The sequence below is a fragment of the Marmota flaviventris genome, chromosome 10 (assembly GCF_047511675.1).
Source record: "Marmota flaviventris isolate mMarFla1 chromosome 10, mMarFla1.hap1, whole genome shotgun sequence".
In the NCBI taxonomy this organism is placed as follows: Eukaryota; Metazoa; Chordata; class Mammalia; order Rodentia; family Sciuridae; genus Marmota; species Marmota flaviventris.
Genome location: NC_092507.1, coordinates 42,889,207 through 42,908,741, shown reverse-complemented (window position 1 = coordinate 42,908,741; position 19,535 = coordinate 42,889,207). Strand labels below are relative to the sequence as shown.

Here is a 19,535-nt window from a genome sequence, read left to right as displayed (position 1 = left end):
ATGTGAACTTGAGGCCACACACTGGGCAGCCACGGTCTATTTTTGTCGTGCTCACACATCCTGACCTGATTCACCTGTGAACAAAGCTTAGCTCATTTTTCTTCTCCATCAGTTGAATATAAGGTGCTCCCCAGGCATCCATGGGTGTGAGCTGGTGCCAAGGTGGTGGAGAACATAGAGGCCTGGGCCACCTGCTCATGACGCAGCTTGTCCCCTGGCCTTGCTATGCCCATCCCAGTTGTACTTCCAACTTATGAGTTGTTGCTGGACTTTTCTGACCTTTGTGACTTGATGAATCCAGTAAGATCAGTTCATCCTAGCAGCTTTGGCTACATGATCAACTTGATGACCCACGGTCAGATACCAGAACCCTGTGGCAAGTCAGAAGCTGTTTTTTGTGGAGTGTACAATTCTTGGCTACAGATGGCATGGCCCTGCTCCAGGTTCCTAGGGGTCAACATTGTGATGACTCTCCTATTGGGCCTTGTCATAAACTCAATGGGTGTCTTTTCCCACCATAGATAGCTCAAACACCCCAGGTTCTGCCAGCTCATATGGCCCAAGCAGCATGGCCGCTTGTACAGTAGCCTGGACCTGCTGCCGAGCCCTTTACTCTCTGAGCCCCTATAAAACCCAGCAGCTTTCTGTTCCATCTAGTGTAGGGGTGGAGCAATATTCCCAGGTGTGAATGTATGCTGCCTTCCCAGCCCAAAGGCCTGCCAAACCCGTGCTTCCTTCTTAATGGTGGGAGTGGCAGATGCAACAATTGGTCGACTTTATAAGGGATGTCCCTGGCATATCCAGACCCCAGGTCCCTAAAGATTTCACTGATCTGTCAGCCCCCTGTATCATCATAGGGTTTTCTCTCCACCATTCTCTGCAAAGCCTGTCTAAGGCTTCTGATAGACTTGCCAGGTTTTGCTCCTGTGGACCAATCAGCTGATGACTTCAATCTCTGGGCTCAGCGTGATGTTCTGTAAGATGTCTAGGCTGTACAGGTCTTTTCAGGCTAGGCTGTGAGAGGGTAAGAGCCTGAACATCCCTGGGGCAAGTCTGTAAATGTATACTCTTATCTGTTCCAAGTGAATGTGAACTGCTCCTGATCTTCCTGTGATAGGGTAGAGAAAGAAAACCCTCACTAGCTCCACAGCCACACACCAAGAGCCTGAGAACATGATAACGTGCTCGAGGAAAGACACCACATCTGGCACGGCAGCTGCCCGCAGAACTCTCGTGGTTGGTCTTGCTGCAGACATCTTCTAGGAGCCACCTGCTTTATGTAGGGGTCAATCTAGGGGGTTAACTAGAGAGGCATGGGGATCTCCACCCCTGTATCCTTTAGTTCTCTAAGGACGGCATTAATCTCTGTCATCATCTGATCACCAGGGAGGCTGAGCATCTTTTAACATTTTTATTTCCTTTTCTTTGAATTCCCATAAGTCACAGTTGTTTGCTTTTTTAAAAACGGTCCATTTATTTTCTCTCTCCTCTGCTAGACCATGAACTTGAGGCCAGACACTGTCTCAATTATCCCTGTGATCCCTGTACCTGGCACGGAATTCAACAAATATGCACTGAATGAGTGACTTCAACAAGATGAAAAACAGCATTTGATTGGACATCTTGGTCTTCTAGGATCTTGAAACCAACATACCCAAGTTATGGGTAGTCCATCCCTGACAGCAATTGTATCATTTTGGGTAATTTAAAAGAAAACACAATGTCATCCAATCAAACCATCTCTCCTTTGAAACCAAGGCAGTGTCACTGAACTAATGGAAGCTCCCAAAGCCTTGTTTTTCTGGATGGACTCCCTTTGATAGCAATAATGGGCAGTAACAAACTGAGCCCTTGCCCCATCTGGCTGTGATAAACGCATCCAAAACACATTACAAAGCTCAGAGTGAGGCTGTGAGGCCTGAGGCTGCTGCAAAAGAAAACCAAGGTTGACAGGCACAAGTTTAAGAACCCGACATTGTATAAATGAGAAAATGCCAGCTGCCTGTTCTCTCCCCACCGACGCGGTAAGTGTGTTATCTGAGCCTCCTGCCATTTTTCAAGCCTGGGACTCTAATGGTATCTGTTTGGGCAACTCTAAACTTCAATTAAAAAAAAAAAAAAAACTCTCATTTACTGTGTTCTTTCCTTTTTAAAAAAAATTTGAGTTTTTAAAATAAATGTTCAAATCTTTCTTAAATATGTTTATGCAGGAACTTTTTTTTAAACAAATCTTTTTAAAACACACATCTAATCAGGTCGCTCAGCTCCTTAAAAACTTCTCATGGTCTTCCACTGTCTGGAGGCCAAGGTCCAATGTCTTTGGTGAGGCCTCCAAGGCCCTTGTTACTGTTTTCGCCCATTTCTCATCACAATTCATTCCTGAGCCCTTAGACTTCAACCACGGCCCCTTGTCTGCCCTCAGAGGCCAACCGTATGTTTCACACCTTTATGCTTCTGCACAGCCTTGGTTCAAAGATGAGCTCTTCTCTGAAGATGTTCTTCCTCTGAGTCATTAATCACTCCTTTCTCTATTGTCTCCATATTTGAAATAAATGTCTAATCACCCAATATGCTCTACCATCATTATCTACTTGTGTCTGTCTCACCAGACTAAGAGCCCCTCAAGGTGGACATGACATCTCATTTACGGCTGTTTCCCCAGTGCCAGGCTAGTCCTGGCACAGAGGAGAGGAACAACTTTTGTTTGTGGAGTGAATGAGTGAAAATACAAAGACTCTGTCCCTAACCCAAAGAACCAGGACTCCAATTTAGGACTCCAGCATGAGAAGAGGATCAACAAGCCGCTGGTGTAGACTGATGCTGCTTACAAATTTCCTTAAGTGACTGAAAGGGCTGTAAGGCACACGCGCACCGAAACTCACAGGTAACTCAGAGGTGCCAGGAACTTTTCTCACTCCATTCTAGGAGCAACCCTTTCATTTTTAACAGACTAGAGCCCAGAAGTGCTTCTTGGTGGGCGGGCAAGTGTGGATGGGTGTCTGCAAGCCTCCTTCCCTTCTGCAAGTGCTCAGAATAGCTCCATTAGCGTTCATGGAAATTCTGCACATGCATCAAGGAGAAAACAGCCACAAATAACACAGCCCGCTTTCCAAATCTCCAAAGCACATGTCTGCAATCATTTTACTTTCCAACTATCACTACTGAAGCCTTTCAGCCAGAAAGCAGTGTTTTCAACTTACTCTGGGTTCCCAAGTTAGCAGAACTCTTTGGTTGTTTATAAATGAAGCTTCCTACATCCACTCACTCTCCCTGCCCCAGCTTCTGTTAACACAAAAACGACCAGTTCCTGCTGGGAATCAGTCAAAGGCCTTCACCTGATTTTCAGGACACTCCAAATATGGTCCTGATTCTTGCCTTTCTCTCCTGCCTCATCTCCAGCAACTCTCCTGCATGTGTCCCCCCACTCCAGCCATACAAATCATTTTTGGGGGCGTGGGGTATCAATTGAACCCAGGGGCACTTAACCATTGGGCCACCTCCTCAGCCCTTTTTACTTTTTGAGATAGGGTAGCACTAATTTGCCTAGAGCCTCACTAAGTTGCTGAGGCTAGCCTCGAAATTGTGATCCTCCTGCCTCAGCCTCTTGAGATTACAGGTGTGTACCACCATACCCAGCCCAAATCATCTTCCAGAAATCTCCATTTTTGGGTCTTTCCTTACTGTCTTCTCTGTAGGCATGCACTTCAACTACCCAATTGATTTCTGCCCTTTAAAACTGCACAGAAGTATCATCTCCTCCAGGAAGTATTTCCTGGTTGAATTAGATGCTTCTCCTCTCCATCCACAGCCACTCACTCAACTAGGCAATAATGGCTATGGAGATCTAGCTTGTGCCAGTCTCTGTTCCAGGTGCTGGAGATGCTGCAGGGAACAGAACAAAGCCTCTGCTTTCCTGAAGCTTAGATTCTTGAAGTAGGAGAAAGACAATAAAGAAATGAAGAATTGTGTCAAGGGATATGAAATGCTCTGCAGAAAAATAAAGCAGAGTAGAGTATTATAGAATATTTGGGAGGGAATATTACTCAGGGAAGTCAGTGAAGGCTTTTCTGATAAGGGAAAAAGACTTGATCCAAGTAAGGGCAGGAACATGTAGACATCTAAGGAACAAGTACTGCTATCAGAACAGTGAGTGCAAAGGCCTGAGACAGAAGCATGCTTAGTAAGTAGGTGCAAAGCAGCAAGGGAGCCAATGGGACCACAGAAGCATAAGGGAGAGCATAACAGGAAATGAGGTCAGAGGCAGTCAGAGGCCAGATCATGCTGGGCCTTGTAGGATATGGTAAGGATTTTTTTTGGTGGTGCTGGGGATTGAACCCAGGGCTTTATGCATGCAAGGCAAGCACTCTACCAACTGAGCTATGTCCCCAGCCCTATGGTAAGGGATTTTACACCAAGAGAATGGAAGCCACTGGGAGGTTTTAAGCAAAGAAGAGATCATTTGTCTTACATTTTAAGAGACTCGTTTTGGCTACTCTGTGGATAACAGAGGAAGGGGGAACCATGCAGAGTGCAGACATCTGGACATCCACAAATATTTATTGGCTACTACTATGGCCATGCACTGTTCCAGGCACTGAAGATACCCAGTGAGACAGGATCTCTGATCAGTCAGGGAGGATTTACAATCTAGTGGGGAGACAGAACTGACATAATGACAGAACACATGGATATGTCTAGAAGAGTAGACAGGGTACTGTGGTGAGGGCAAGAAAGGAATTAGGAGGGGAGCAGCACTCGAGGAAGGGAATGCTCAGTTGCTTTAAGAAATACGATGTGGAGGGGCTGGGGATGTGGCTCAAGTGGTAGCGCACTCGCCTAGCATGCATGAGGCACTGGGTTCGATCCTCAGCACCACATAAAAATAAAATAAAGATATTGTGTCCACCTAAAGCTAAAAAATAAATATTAAAAAAAAAAAAAGAAATACGATGTGGAAGAACTACAAGCAGTCTGGTGAAAATGGAAGGAAGTGAGAACGGAGAGGAAGGCGGGGCCAGATCACACGCGGCCTTGTACACCAGCACGAAGGTGCTGTACTTTATCCAGAAGGTAACAGCGATCGATCCACTGATGGGTTTTAGCATCACGGATGTCCACGGAATATCTAGGAGATACTGCTGAAAACAGGGCACAGGTGTGGGCTGCAAATACAAACTGGAATCCCATCGGCATCTAAATGAAGCTTGAAAATATGAGAGCTGATGGAATCAACTAGAGACTATATACTATATACCATCAAGCAGACCAAGATCATTGTCTGTGACCCTGAGTAAGTTACTGCCCTTTTCAGAGCCTCACCTTTCTCATCTTTAATCGGGTATTTTCTTTTTGTAAAATGCTACCACAGTCCTGGGCACACAGTAAGTACTCAGTTATTATTCTAGCTCCAGGAGTGACTAGCAGTGGCAACTGGACAGCATATTGTGCTCTGAGCCTCAAGGTCTCACTGCAGCCACTGCTAGGTATCCAGCATGCCCCATGGAATGGGCACCCGGTAAACGTTGCTCAGTAGTGAACAAATCTAAAAGATTGGAACAATACTTACCAAACACAACGGAATTAACAGGGTTTTCAAAGACTATATATATATAAAGATGCATGTCAATAAATCCTCTTAGGAAAAGCACCAGGCATTTGGGTAGACATTAGCCCTTCCTCCTGTCCTCGCTTTCCAACCCATCCCTTTTTTCTTTAATTTTAAATCTCCCCCTTGTAATTGGCTCCTTCCTTTCAGACTGCAGACATGCACCTGTCTCCCCTAGTCTGAAAAGCTTTCCTTGGGTCTTATCCCTTCCCTCAAATTCTCATCCTGCCATTCTTTAATTTTACCAACTGTACCCCTTCGCAACCCAGAACACTTTTCAGTGAGGAAACCACACCTTTTGTTTTAGAACACAAGTCTCAGTTTAATAGTACTTTAAAAAAGGCAAATATCATTTACATCATTCTTTGAGCAGGCCTGTACATAGGTATTTCACTTTTTAAAAAATATGCATTTTTTTCTTACCACAGTAATTCATTGCAGAAGAAATTTCATTATGTATGTTCTACAGAGCCCTAAACCAGAGCCAGCGTATTCAAATAAACCCCGAGGTGTGGGGAGGCTTCGGGCCAGTTGCTCATTAGAGGCCTCAGCATGGGGGCTCCGGAGACCCACACAGAAGGTCTTCCAGGGAGAGCTGAACCGTTCAGATAAGTGAGCTCTGGAAAGCAGGGCTGGTCGGCGGGCTCTGGCAGGCTCACCCCTGGGGTAGAGCAAAGAGAACAGACAGGGAGTTCTGAGAGGCACCGGAGCTGTCTAAACTCAGGGGGATGGAACCGAGTGAGCAGCAGCGGTAATTGAGTTTCAGTTACCTGCAGGGTGGCGAAATAAAGTGTTAACTTCATCTGCCTGACATGGGGGAAGTTTAGAGGTGTCCTTGGCATGCTCACAGTGAAATCCGTCACCCTTTCACTGTGTTGGGTGATGGCAATCGTATGGCGCTTCCTAGTGACAGCCTGCGTGCATCCTGTTAGGCAGCACCAGCGCGTGGTGGCTAATGAAGCAGGTTCCCGCAGGCCTGTCTCCCAGGGCTCCCCGCATCCTCTGTCTGAAGGAATGGCACCATGGGAAAATTTAGCACAGCCAGCACCAGCCATCACCCAGACTCAAAAGAGTCTTTGAATGGCAGAGAGAGGCCCATTTTCCTCTCTGCCCAGCCCAGGGTTGGAACCGTCCTCGGGTCACTTTTTGTGGGTCTGTACAAACGTGCCGACGGGCAGCGAGCCGTTCTTCACCTGCTCCCGTATTTCAGCTCGGTGCTTTAATGTGAAGACCAGAGCTCTCACCGTCCGCCGGTATGGCCCATTAATGAGGCGGGAGCAGAGATGAAACGTTTCCCGCTCAATATTTTCAACCAGTAGGTGATCCATCTAAAAAACAGCAAAATTATCAAATTAGGGCCTTGCATTGCATAAGGATTAAAAGTAAGAGAGGCTGCAGCACTCTGCTCGAGGCCTCCATTAATCAACTGAAATTCAAGGACATCTACTTCCTGTCACAAGAGAAACAGGAAGAGCAAATTAATTCCACCCTGGCAATTAAGGAACAAGGCCATGTGCTTTGTGACAGGGACCTCATTCACAACCCCTGCCGGGTGGTAATATTTGCCATTATAACAGGAAACTGGCTTGAACTAAGCAACGGGTACTAGGCCCTGTACTTCACCAACCAGGAAACGAAGTCCAAGGATAATAAATCAGTGGAGCAGTTCATGCTTCTTTTTGTTTTTAAAGGGCCTTTTAACCCCTTACAGCATTTTAGAAACACTGGGTCTGGATCCTAAAATGTGCATGAGGCAGTTTATAAATCACTTTTCCCATCTAATGCTCATAACTCTTATTATCACATTCTATAGATAAGGAAACAGGTTCAAAGGTAAAAGATCAAGACTGTACAGCTACTGAGAGACAGAGCTGGAACTCTGCCCTAGACCTTGACTGCAAAGTTCACGGTCCTCCCCTTTTGGCACCCAGCGGCCCCCTCAGCGTTCTGAGACCCATGCAGATTCAATTAAGCAGAACAGGCCTAGGCGATGGGACCTGGAGCAATTCTGGGGTGGTCTGGCTCATACTCAGGCTACCCTGAGGTCACAGACCTAATCAAAGCAGACCAGGTCTGGAATTATGTCCACATGGTCTGGATCCAGGCCAGGTCAGGCTGCTGATCAGAGACCCCCAGCCCATCTCCCCCCACCACCGTCCCCGGCCTAAGTGCTCTAGCTGTTTTCATGCTCCTCTACGCCACGGCACCAGCACTCGTTCCCTTAGAAGACACACCTTTCCTCAGGAAACACTCGGTGTTTGTACGTCAAAGCTTAGGCAAACATACCCCCACGGAGAAACCAACAAAAACCCTAGCACAAAGGACTGAAAGTTCTTCAGGCTACCACTGTGTCCTGAGCTTCCCTTGGTCATTATCATAATGTCATAATAATCTATATTTTGAGTTTGTCTCCCCTGGTAGTAAGTTCTTTGAAAAGAGGAACAAATTTTTCTTACTCCCTCTTTCCCCTTTATTCCTTCCCTTCCTGCTAGGCATTTATTTGAATATTTATTCAGCATCTATGACGTGCCAGGCTCTGTGCTTGGGTTGAGGAACAGCAGTGACTGGGGTAGGCACAGCTTTTATGGCCATGAGGAGAAAAGGCAATAAGAGAAACAGGTGGTGAACGGGGATCATAAGGGCACTGAGTGCTAGGAAGGGGGTGGGAATGAATGCCGAGGAGCACAGCCACAGGGAAGTCACCTCACTCAGAAGGGCAGCACCTGGCTTCAGGAGGAAATGATGTCTTTCCTAAACTGAAGGATTCTAGGATCTGGCCAGGTGAAGTGGGTGTTTGCTTTGTGATCAGTTCAGTGAGCCGACACACACTGTTCTGTATATCCTATACTTCTATGTAAAAAGGATAAAAAGGAAAAAGCCCTGGTGTGGTGGTATACACCTGTAATCCCAGCTACTTAGGAGGCTCAGGCAGGAGGATTGCAAGCTTAAGGCCATCCTGGACAAATTAGTGCAACCCTATCTCAAAATCAAATAAAAAGGGCTGAGGGGCTGGGGTTGTGGCGTAGTGGTAGAGCACTCACCCAGCACGTGAGAGGCCTGGGTTCAATCCTCAGCACCACATAAAAATAAATAAATAAAAGTATTGTGTCCAACTACAACTAAAATAATTTTTAAAAAAATGGGGTGGAGGGGTTGTGGCTCAGTGGCAGAGCACTTGCCTCACATGTATGAGGCACTGAGGTTGATCCTCAGCATTACATAAAAATAAATAAACAAACTAAAGGTATTGTGTCCACCTACAACTAAAATGTGTGTGTGTGTGTGTGTGTGTGTGTATATATATATATATATATATATATATATATATATATATTTTTTTTTTTTTTTTTTTTTTTTTTTTTTTAAGGGCTGGAGGTGTAGCTCAGTGGTAGAGTGCTTGCCTAACATGTGTGAGGTCCTGGGTTCAATCCCCAGTAAAACACACACACACACACAAACACACACACACACACGCACACACACACACATCATACACACAAGAGGAAAAACAAAGAAAGAGACACCAAAAATAAAAAGTCTTATCTGATATTTGATAACATGTCCTAACATGTGAGACAGACACAGAAGGAATAAAAAGAGAAACTCTGAAGATACAAGAACCAAACAGGGAGCAGAATAGGACTGAGAGAGAAAGAGAGTGAGACAGAATATGAATGCTGTCAGGCCCAGACATAAGCCGAGGTCTACTAGGCAAAAGATGCTCATGAAAGCCTGTGGTCCCAGTGGCTGGCTGATTACCTTCTAGGTCTGGGCTGGAGGGAGTGGACTTGCCACCATAGCTCTCTAGAACCCACAGAGCTCAAGTTTTTCAAGTCAAGGGTTCCTGAGTAGACGATGCACTAGTGAGTCCCTGGCCTGAGGCAGCCCTGATACCAGACTACGTTCGGAGGCTGGCAAGGTGGCTGCCTAGCTGCCCAGCATTTGACCCATAGCATTTTCCAGAGAGGCTCCTGTTCTAGTATGAGGCTGGTTACTCACCAAATATTTAGAGATTCACTTAGTTTAACAGGTAAGAAAATCTTTCTTTAAAAAAGGGGCATGCTTATAAAGGAAGAAGGGTCTGTGTGTTTATAAAAGAAAGTCATAGCCATTCCATCAAATTGTGCTATTATAAAAAAACAAACCCAAATCTGAGAGTGCCTTGGAATTCATATAAATGGCTGCTCATATATCTTAATCCAGCAAATAGAGTTGGTACTCTGAGTCTGGCTGGTTCTTGGAGACACAGCACATAAAAGATCTGACCCCTCCCCTCTAGGAAGCCACAGCCTAGAAAGGAGATGGAATGTATAGAGAGCGCCTGGCGCAGCTTGACAGAAGCTAGGCCCGAGGTGTGATGGGAATAGGCAGTATCTAACAATTCTCACACATGCCTCTTGCTAAATGAGGGGCAATGAAATGAAGAAATGCAGAAAAATGTTTGTGATATTAAAATATAAGTCATAAAGGAAAATAATTCATCCGGCACCATTGTGTATAAGAAATTCATTGCACAAAGTGAAGAAGGCCTATCTTGTAACAGCCTTGGGTAATCCAAACTTGCCCAAGTTGATAAGCCCTTTCCAATGGGTCCTAACTTGGTGCTTTAGGTAAGTAAACACTTTTGGATAAAAGGATCAGTTTCACTGAGACCCTGAGAAAAAGAGATTTTGCTATGAGATACATCTGTAGAAATGGGAATGGGAACAGAAACCCTAGAAGAGATCTAGCGATTTGCTGTATTTAGCAATATTTCTCTCTCTCATCCTCTGCCTGGTCTCTCTCACACATTTTTGCTCCTCTCCCTGGGTCTTACTCACTACCAATTTTAACCGCCTGGTTCTCTCCTCTTATGCTACACATCTCTACCCACACCTTCTGCTTCCTCATAACTCCTCCAACATCCCTTCTGTTTCAATACTTGCACTGATGTTTTCTTGGTATTTCCTAGTTCCCGTTTCTCGGAGACAGAGAATCTGACGTGCCTTCCTTATCTATTTGTGTCTGTGTGTGGAGCGTGTGTAATTCACTTGTCTAATCCTGGGCAAACTGGCTTTAGCTGGGAAAGATATAAAACATGCTCTTCTTCACCAGGGAATAGATCTGGTGGGAAATGGTGCCATCATCAATCATGATGTTTGCCACATCTGTAAGCTCTATAAATGCAAGGAAATAAGGTCTTCTTCTTTTGTTAACCATAGGAAGTGTTCAATAAATATTTGTTAAATGAATGTGCTTCTTCCCCATGTACACCTACCTCCTCTCCTGCCCTCTCAATAACATCATGCATAGCAGATGAATGTCTTTTTATTATGTGTTTTCTAGTTAGCAAAATCCTTCCCAGATTCTTATACCAGAGTTAACATTTCCATACTTTGTATGCCTATACCCCTTGCTGGGCTTACACCACTACTTCAGACTGCCTCATGTTTCTGTTTATTATTTACAGGCTCTCATTCAAAAGATGGTAAGCTAGCACTTCTCTCTCTCTCTCTGTGTTACTGGGGATGGAACCCCAGCCCAGGAGATACCAAGCTTTCCTAGGAGAGGGACTGCAGCTCATTTATGTTTGTATTTTCCCCTGACACCTAGTAGAATCCCACTAAACATTCAATGAATCGAACATCCACAAGAAGCAAACTTTGTGTGGGTTTTCTGATAGCATGACTGGATTTGTACGTATCAACTCACACTTCTTTTTGACCACTTGAATACATTTATGAGAGAGCTGGTCAAAGCCAAGGGTGCAGCCTGAGGCCATTAAACAAAGAAAAAAACTAACAGTCCCATATGAGAATGTACCCCTGACCTGGATCTCATTAGCACCATCTGACAACCAACTGAGCCAACCAGCCAGTGTTTCATAACTCTTAATGATACAGGCTCACTTTGAGAATCAGGTTCATTTTTTTTAATGACATAATAGGAAAATGATCACAGGACATGAGGTAGGAAGGAGAGTGGATAATGAGGAAGGGGAAGTAAGAGAATGACACCACAGGGGATGTTCATATGAGGAAAGATCTAAAAGACGGAGAAGAACAAAGAAGATCCGGAAGGGAGATAGTAAAGGGGAATAGAGCTTGGATTTGAACGATGGAGTCTTTATTCATCTATTCCATTATTCCAAGAACAAGAAAATAATCCATGAATCTAGAAAGCAAGATCTGTAGGGTAGTAAAGAGATGAATCTTTTGGCTGTGTGTATATTCTTCATTTCTGACTTTCACTATTAAAGGATATAACTGAAACAACATGGAAACATCTTTTTCTACAAAGAATATAATGAGTAGATTTGGTATTTACAAAAACACATGCTAGGATCAAATTGTAAAAGCTTTTCAGTCACTGGGCCAATAACTTACCCAACGGTTTTACTACTATTGCCTGGTGTCTGATTTGAATGCACTCCACATTGATTACTGTCAAAGACCAGATACTGGATTAGATGGTTCATTGATTTACCCTAATATGGAAATGTCTCATGATGATAGGTGCTAGGGTTAACCCTACGAAAAAGTGTTTGTATTTACATTTTCTTACATCCCAAACGAACAAAAATACCATCAAATGCTATTTATGCAAGAAAAACAGATTGATTTTTTTTTCTTTTGGCCAAGGAAGGCAGTAAGATGCATACTTTTAATTTTTAAAATTTACTCTTTGGGAACAAAACCATTCAGCTATGCTTAATCTGATATTTTTTCCAATTACGATGGAAAGCACTAACGAATGTATCACTTTTTTAACTTTGCTTTGTAACACTTGAGTGCTTACCACTTGATGTGCCATTTAAAGGATAATTAATGGATAAACTAAAAGGATAATTATTATGGAGTTTAATATAGCAGGCAAACTGCTCATTAATCCTTACAAGCATAGCTTCGTTATTATCATTTACTTAAAAAGATACCACAGGGAACTGGTATTTACCACCACATTAACTACATATTATATACCCACACTGTATGTTTCTACAATAATTTTGGCTTATTTAAAAAATGAATTTTATTTAAAATAGCACGTCTGTTGGCTAATCAATACTCTGGAAAGTTACTTATAACCTACGTATGTTTTTCTCTCTTCCAATATTCATACTGAAGCTTCATTTAAAAGAAGTTAAGCAAACTTACTAAATAGCAATTCCCTGCACCATCAGATAGACATTAAAAATTATAAACATGAAAAAATGAAGATATATAGAAAAGGATATATAAAATGATGTTAATTGAAATTGATCAAGATTGAAGAGAAAGCACAAATGTAAATAATCATGTCAATTTTATGCAATGTTATTTAAATAATCAATAAAAATCTTACAGAATGTTTGGCATATAATTTGCTCTAATAATAATTTGCCCAGCATTCATTTAAAAAGCTATAGTAATTTTTACTGAAAAAGGAAATGCACCAAAATGTTAAGATTATGCCTGGGTGGTAGGTTCAGTGGAGATTTTTCCCTGCTTTCTACAGTTTTCTCATTTTCTATTCTAAGTTTTCTTTTTTAAACTAAAATCTTCTTTTCAAAAAGTAAATAATATATCACAAGTCCACCTACTCTTCTTTTGTAGATAAAAATTCAGATAGAAGTGGTAAGGTTAAAAAGGAAAAAAAAAATTTGACAATGTAGTAACAGATCTAACACTTCAGCAAGACTTCTAAATTCCTTCCTTTATTAAAAATAATTAAATTATTCTTTAAGGATATTTTAATAAGGAGAGCCTGGGATATCCTGGGAAGAAGAAAAATATAGATGTTTTCGCTTATTTAGCTTTCTGTCACTGTGACAAAATACCTGACAAAATCAACTTGGAGGAGAAATCTTTATTTTGGCTTATAGTTTCAAAGGTTTCAGTCCATGGATAGCTGGCTCCACTGTTTCTGGGCTTGGGATGAAGCAGAGCATCAGGGCAGAATGATGAGAAGAGCAAAGCAGCTCACCTCATAGCAGCCAGGAAACAAAGTCCAAAGAAGAAGCCAGGGATAAGATATACCTTTCCGGGGCATGCTTCTAGTGACCTACTTCCTCCCACTAGGCCCCACCTTCTACAGTTTCTACCACCTCCTAGAACTCTTTTCAATTATGAATCCATCAATGGATTAATCCATTGAAGAAATCAGAGTCCTCATGACCCAACCACTTCCCAAATACTCCACCTCTAAACATTGCTGCACTGGGCACCCAAGCCTGAATTCAACACATCAGAATTTGAGAGATGTTTCTGATTCAAATCATAACAATGTTATATATCTGATTTTTCCAGAGTATTAATTAGCTTGCAAGATTTGTTGTTTGGTGATGATTAATACCATTATAAATGAGCAAAAATTATTCCAGCATGTATACTTCAAACCACTAATATCATCTCAACTTCTGGCTATGAAGATGATAAGGAATATATTTATGCAATTGATTTTATGCCTTAGAATTAAAAGTAGGGGGGCTGGAGATGTGGACCAAGCGGTAGTGTGCTCGCCTGGCGTGCATGCGCCCCAGGTTCGATCCTCAGCACCACATACAAACAAAGATGTTGTGTCCACCAAAAACTAAAATAAATACATAAATAAATAAATATTTTTAAAAAAAGAATTAAAAGTAGGGGGGTAACAAAAATGGGAGAGCAGAGTTTTCTCAATAGACAACTTTTTTTGTTTTGTTGTTTTGTTTTGTTTCAGGGATTGAACCAGGGGTACTTAACCAAACTGAGCCACATCCCCAGCTTTTTTTATATTCTATTTAAAGACAGGGTCTTGCTAAGTTGCTTTGGGACTCACTAAATTGCTGAGGCTGCTTTGAACTCATGATTCTCCTGTCTCAGTCTCCCGAGCCAATGGAATTCAAGTGTGTGCCACCCGCCCCCAACTCAGTAGACAGCTCTTTCTTTTGTCATTGATATTCCAAAACACAGGCCATCTCAGAATTTTTACTTCACTGGGAAGGGAAAGAATTTTAAATGGGAAGGAACCAATATTCATTAAGTGACTTGTAATCAGCAGGCACTAGATACAATTCCTTTGTATAAATGGTTCATTTAACTTTCCCAATAACCATGTCTGTGGTAGGAATTGTAATTCTCTTTTTTTAGAAAAAGAAAGCAAGTTTCAGAAATGTTAAGAAATTTGCCTAAGGCATCATGACACCCAGGGTTTCAACCTAGGTCTTGCTAATTCCAAAGCCCACATTCTTATAACACTATTTCCCAGAATGCTTATAAATCTAGAATCCTTAGAGTTACCTGTTAGAACAAGGTCACAGCATTAAGTCTATGAAGGCTCATGAAAAACTTAGGGCTTATTTAAGCAAGAGCTCCTAGCAATCACATTCCAATTAGAACTTTACCTTTAATTCCAAGGCTTCTGAGAGTAATTTCTGGGCATTTTTCCTAAGTGACTCAGTTTTGGGATCACTTCGAACTTCAATAGAAGGTCTATCCGAATGTTTTTCAATGAAAGTTTTCCACTCAATGTAAACTTCTTTGGCAAGAGAAGCCACCTCTGAATCTGCATGTTTACGCATCTTGTTCACAGTGTGACCTGGAAAAGGAGGAGAAAAAACAAAGGAGAGATAGTTGTATCTATTTCTGAAAAGCACAGAACTAGATGGTCTGATGTGTGGCACTGACAGTCACTTACATACCTAAGGATGTGAAGGGTCTTGTGTAAATGAGACGGTTTTCACAAAGGCTGGTTTTATTAGTGGAGAGAATCAGACTTGTTGACAGAGTAAGTCATAAACTAGAGGCATCATCAATAGATTCTTAAAAAGAATAAGAGCCAGGGGTGGTGGTGCAAGTTATTCGACCCCAGCAACTCAGGAGGCTGAGGCCTTAAGCCACTTAGCAAGACCCTGTCTCAAAAATAAATAAATAAATAAATAAATAAATAAAAGGGCTGGGGATGTGGCTCAGTGGTTAAATACTTGTGGGTTCAATCCCTGGTACCTAAAACAAAGTTAAATTAAATTATAGTATGAAGAAATAGAGACAAATTCAGAATGTGGGATAATCTACAAGATAACAGACACAGTTTCTTCAACATTTAAAAAGGTGGGTAGGGGGCTGCGGTTATGGCTCAGTGGTAGAGTGCTTGCCTAGCACGTGCAAGGCGCTGGGTTCAACCCTCAGCATCACATAAAAATAAATAAATAAAATAAAAGGTGGGCAGGGGTTGTAGCTCAGCAATAGAGTGCTTGCCTAGCATGTGTGAGGCACTGGGTTCAATTCCCAGTAACACATATACATAAATAAAATAAAGGTCCATCAATAACTGAAAAAACATTTAAAAAAATAAAGGTATTGTGTCCAACTACAACTAAAAAAAAAAAAAAAAAAAGGTGGCTTAAGGACTGAGTCTGAACTACCAAATGTGATATGTGATTCCATCATAAAAACCAACTACTTTGAGATAAATAAAAATATGAATGTGTACCAGAAATTAAATTATATTCAGGAATTATTGCCAATTTTGTTAAGTAAGAAAGTGGCACTGTTGTTACCTGAGAAAATATTCATACTTTTTTAGAGATGCATACTCAAGTACACTGAGCTGAAATGACAAAAGATCTGGCAAACACCACAAAAGCAAAACAGAGAAAGATGAAGAGAGGCCAAAGGGCATATGGAATTTTGTTCTCATATTTTACTTTATTTTTGTGTATGTTTCAGATTGTTATAATAAAAATGGAAGAAAGGGGGAAGGGTCAAACATATCAATATGCAAAATTATCTATAAGAATAAATATGCATAAAAAGCCAAAGAAATCAACTAAACACAGGAATTAAAATTTCAGAAAAAGAAAGAATTCAAGACAGATATATGTTTAAAAATCATGAGCTTTCTTAAGGCAGCAATAACCAGCTAGAATCCAATAGGCAAAAAAATCCTGCCTAAGCTAGTAAAAACCGTATTAGTAACACATTAATGAAAGTGGTGCCTACCTCCTTAACAGCTCTGGATGCTTCTTTTGCTCCATTCCTAGAACCAGTGCCCTTGCCTTGGGGCACACTGCCTCCAGGTGACCACAAAGGCCTCCTGACTGGCCTCTCTGGATAGGTTTGGAACCTGTTAATGCCATCTTCCTGAAGCTAGAGAGGCCTTCATTTAATTTTATTATTTTCTTTCTCATTTTTTTCCAAAACACAAATTTGACCATTTCACACCTGCACTTAAATCCTTCAGTAGTTCCTAAATCACTTAAATATTTTTTCTTCTCTTTAGTTTTGAATTCACATCCCAATGAACATTCTGTTTGGAACACTCTCTTCCCTCTGCATCTGGCTCACTTCCATTCAGGCTTTCAGAGCCACTCAGGGGTCTCCTATCAGGAGTCTACCTTACTAGCCCCCATCCTGGTTGGGACCCCTGCTCTGTGTTCCCTTGGCCCCTTTGCTTCTGCTTATCACAAGAATTACAATAAATACAATAGTTGTAATTATCTGATCAGTTATCAGATAATCACTGAAGAGAGCTTCTTGAGGGAAAGAACTGTGACACATTTATCTTTGTATCTCCAGCAGTGAGCACAGTGGCAGGAGAAGGAAGAAAAGTAGCTTGTTGTTTTACTAGATGCACCTAACAAGATCTAATAAAGGGGAAAATATACCATATAATTAGATGAAAGATAAGCACAAAAATACCACAATAGAAATTAATTTGTAATCTCAATGAAAATGTCTCAATGATTATTTTTGTTAGATACAACCCAAAGTTTCTAGACTTATTTTAGAAGGATAACTGGGCAAGAGTATGAAAGAGAGGAGTTTCCCAGGTACAAATAGCCTTATAAGATATTTGAACATATATAAAGCAATGATAATTAAAAGGAAGGCAGACATTTACATTTAATTTGGGAAAATGGTCAAAACAAAATTTCTCCAATTATGCCAACTATATAGCCTAACACTATTCGCTTCCTTTACTCTCCACACACTTCCTGAAGGACATTTGTGCTGGGTACTAGCCAGGGACTGGTCATGGGGGGCTTGAACAAGTAACTATCGCTGCTTAAAAGTTTAAAGAGAATCCTGGAGGTTAAAAAAAGAAAAAAAAAAGTAATGTTGAAGGAAAGATAGGGGTAACAGAATATTAAGAGTCTTTAACTTCTCACTGTAACCATTTATTTGGAAAGGATTTTTATCTGGATTTTCTATTGAGCAAGGAAAGGAGTACATCAATACTCACCATAAACAGGAAGATGAGGAAGAGGAATGCAGAGCATTCATTAGAGACATCTAAAGGTATTTCTTAAATGATAATGCTGAGGAGACTGCTTTTGAAACACACATCATTTCAAAGCAGAAATCACTACTGATATTTTCCTTTCCTGGGTACAGCTCTTGATATAGCTGAGACTCTTCCCTCAGCAATTTTGTGTGTGTGTGTGTGTGTGTGTGCTGTTCACTCACACACACACACACACACACACACACACACACACAGATCGCTAAAAGCACAAAGATCAGGGCTGGAGATGTAGCTCTGTGGTAGAGCACATGCTTACCACATAGGGTCTTGGGTTTAATCATTCAATTAATCAAATAAAAACATTTAAAAATGCATAAGATACCTATATTCAAGGTATTGTAACACTCCCACTGAGTACCTACTTTGTGCCTGATGATGAGGACAGAGATGAGTAGGACACGATCCTTGGAATTGGCTTATACTTACCCTGTGTTATGGTTTGGATGTGAGGTGTCCCCCAAAAGTTCATGTGTGAGACAATGCAGGAAAGTTCAGAGGAGAAATGATTGGGTTAGAAGAGTCTTAATACAATCAGTGAATTAATCCCTGATAGGGATTAACTAAGTGGTAACTGAAGTGGTAGGGTGTGGCTGGATGAGGTGGGAATTGGGGCGTGGCTTTGGGGTATATAGTTGTATCTGACAAGTGGAGTCTCTCTCTGCTTTCTGATCATTATTGATGTCCTGTCTTACCTTGAGCCCTGAGGAATGGAGTCTGCTATCTGTGGATTGAGACCTCTCTGAAACCGTGAGCCCCTAAATAAACCTTTCTTCCTCTACAGTTACACTGGTCTGGTCCTTTAGTCACAGCAGCAAAAAAGCTGACTACAACACTCTGCCAAAGTGTTGTAGGGAAGACATATGTTACAAAAATATTCATCCCAATATAGTTTCAGGTAGTGAAAAGATACAAACAACCTCATAATTATGAGTTCAATTTGTTAAAAAAATTTATGGTCCATTTAAACAAACCACTTTATAACCATTAAAAACTGGAATAGTTTTACATGTAGTAACATGGAAAGATGATCACTGCATTCAGTTAAATGAAAAAAAAAGTTCTCAAAAGAGGATGCACAGGGCTGGGGATATAGTTCAGTTGGTAGAGTGATTGCCTCACATGCACAAGGCCATGGGTTCAATCCCCAGCACCACAAAAAAAAAAAAAAAAAAAAAGCATGCACAGTTGCACAGCATATGAAGGACTTTAAAAATCACATGTGTATACATACAAACGTCTAATTTGTTTATATGCAGAGAAAGTCTTAAGCATTTATAATAAAATTATTTTTTTAATTTTTTATTTAAAATAAATTTTGAAGTTATAGATGGACAGCATGCTTTTATTTATTTTATTTATTTATTTTTAAATATTTACTTTTTAGTTGTAGTTGGACTCAATATCTTTATTTATTTTTATGTGGTGCTGAGGATCGAACCCAGTGCCTCACAAATGATAGGCAAGTGCACTGCCACTGAGCTACAGCCCCAGCCCTACAATAAAATGATTAACAGAGGTCTCTTCTGAGTAGGGGGACTATACAGTTCGGCTCAACCTAGGCACTGGCTTACACACAAACAAACATCTTGACAGCCGGGGCTTGCTATAGAAGGGATACATTCGGGTTTCTTTGGAACAGAGTCCTTACCATCATGTGATCCTCACCTTATCTTTTTTCTCTATCCTA

At 41.4% G+C, this 19,535-nt stretch overlaps 1 protein-coding gene across 4 annotated transcripts in view; it reads right to left on the bottom strand.

Moving 5' to 3' along the window:
• Nucleotides 1–5,901: 5,901 nt before the first annotated feature.
• Tceanc2 (transcription elongation factor A N-terminal and central domain containing 2) overlaps nucleotides 5,902–19,535 on the bottom strand; it is a 37,195-nt gene continuing 23,561 nt past the window's right edge. For all 4 annotated transcript variants that reach the window (XM_027944909.3, XM_027944908.2, XM_027944906.2 and 1 more), the window contains exons 4-5: nucleotides 14,946–15,139; nucleotides 5,902–6,933 (exon numbers count right to left, since the gene is read on the bottom strand). In XM_027944909.3, the coding sequence (XP_027800710.2) occupies nucleotides 6,745–6,933; nucleotides 14,946–15,139 (383 nt within the window). In that variant the 3' untranslated portion in view covers nucleotides 5,902–6,744. The remainder of the gene's footprint in view (nucleotides 6,934–14,945; nucleotides 15,140–19,535) is intronic.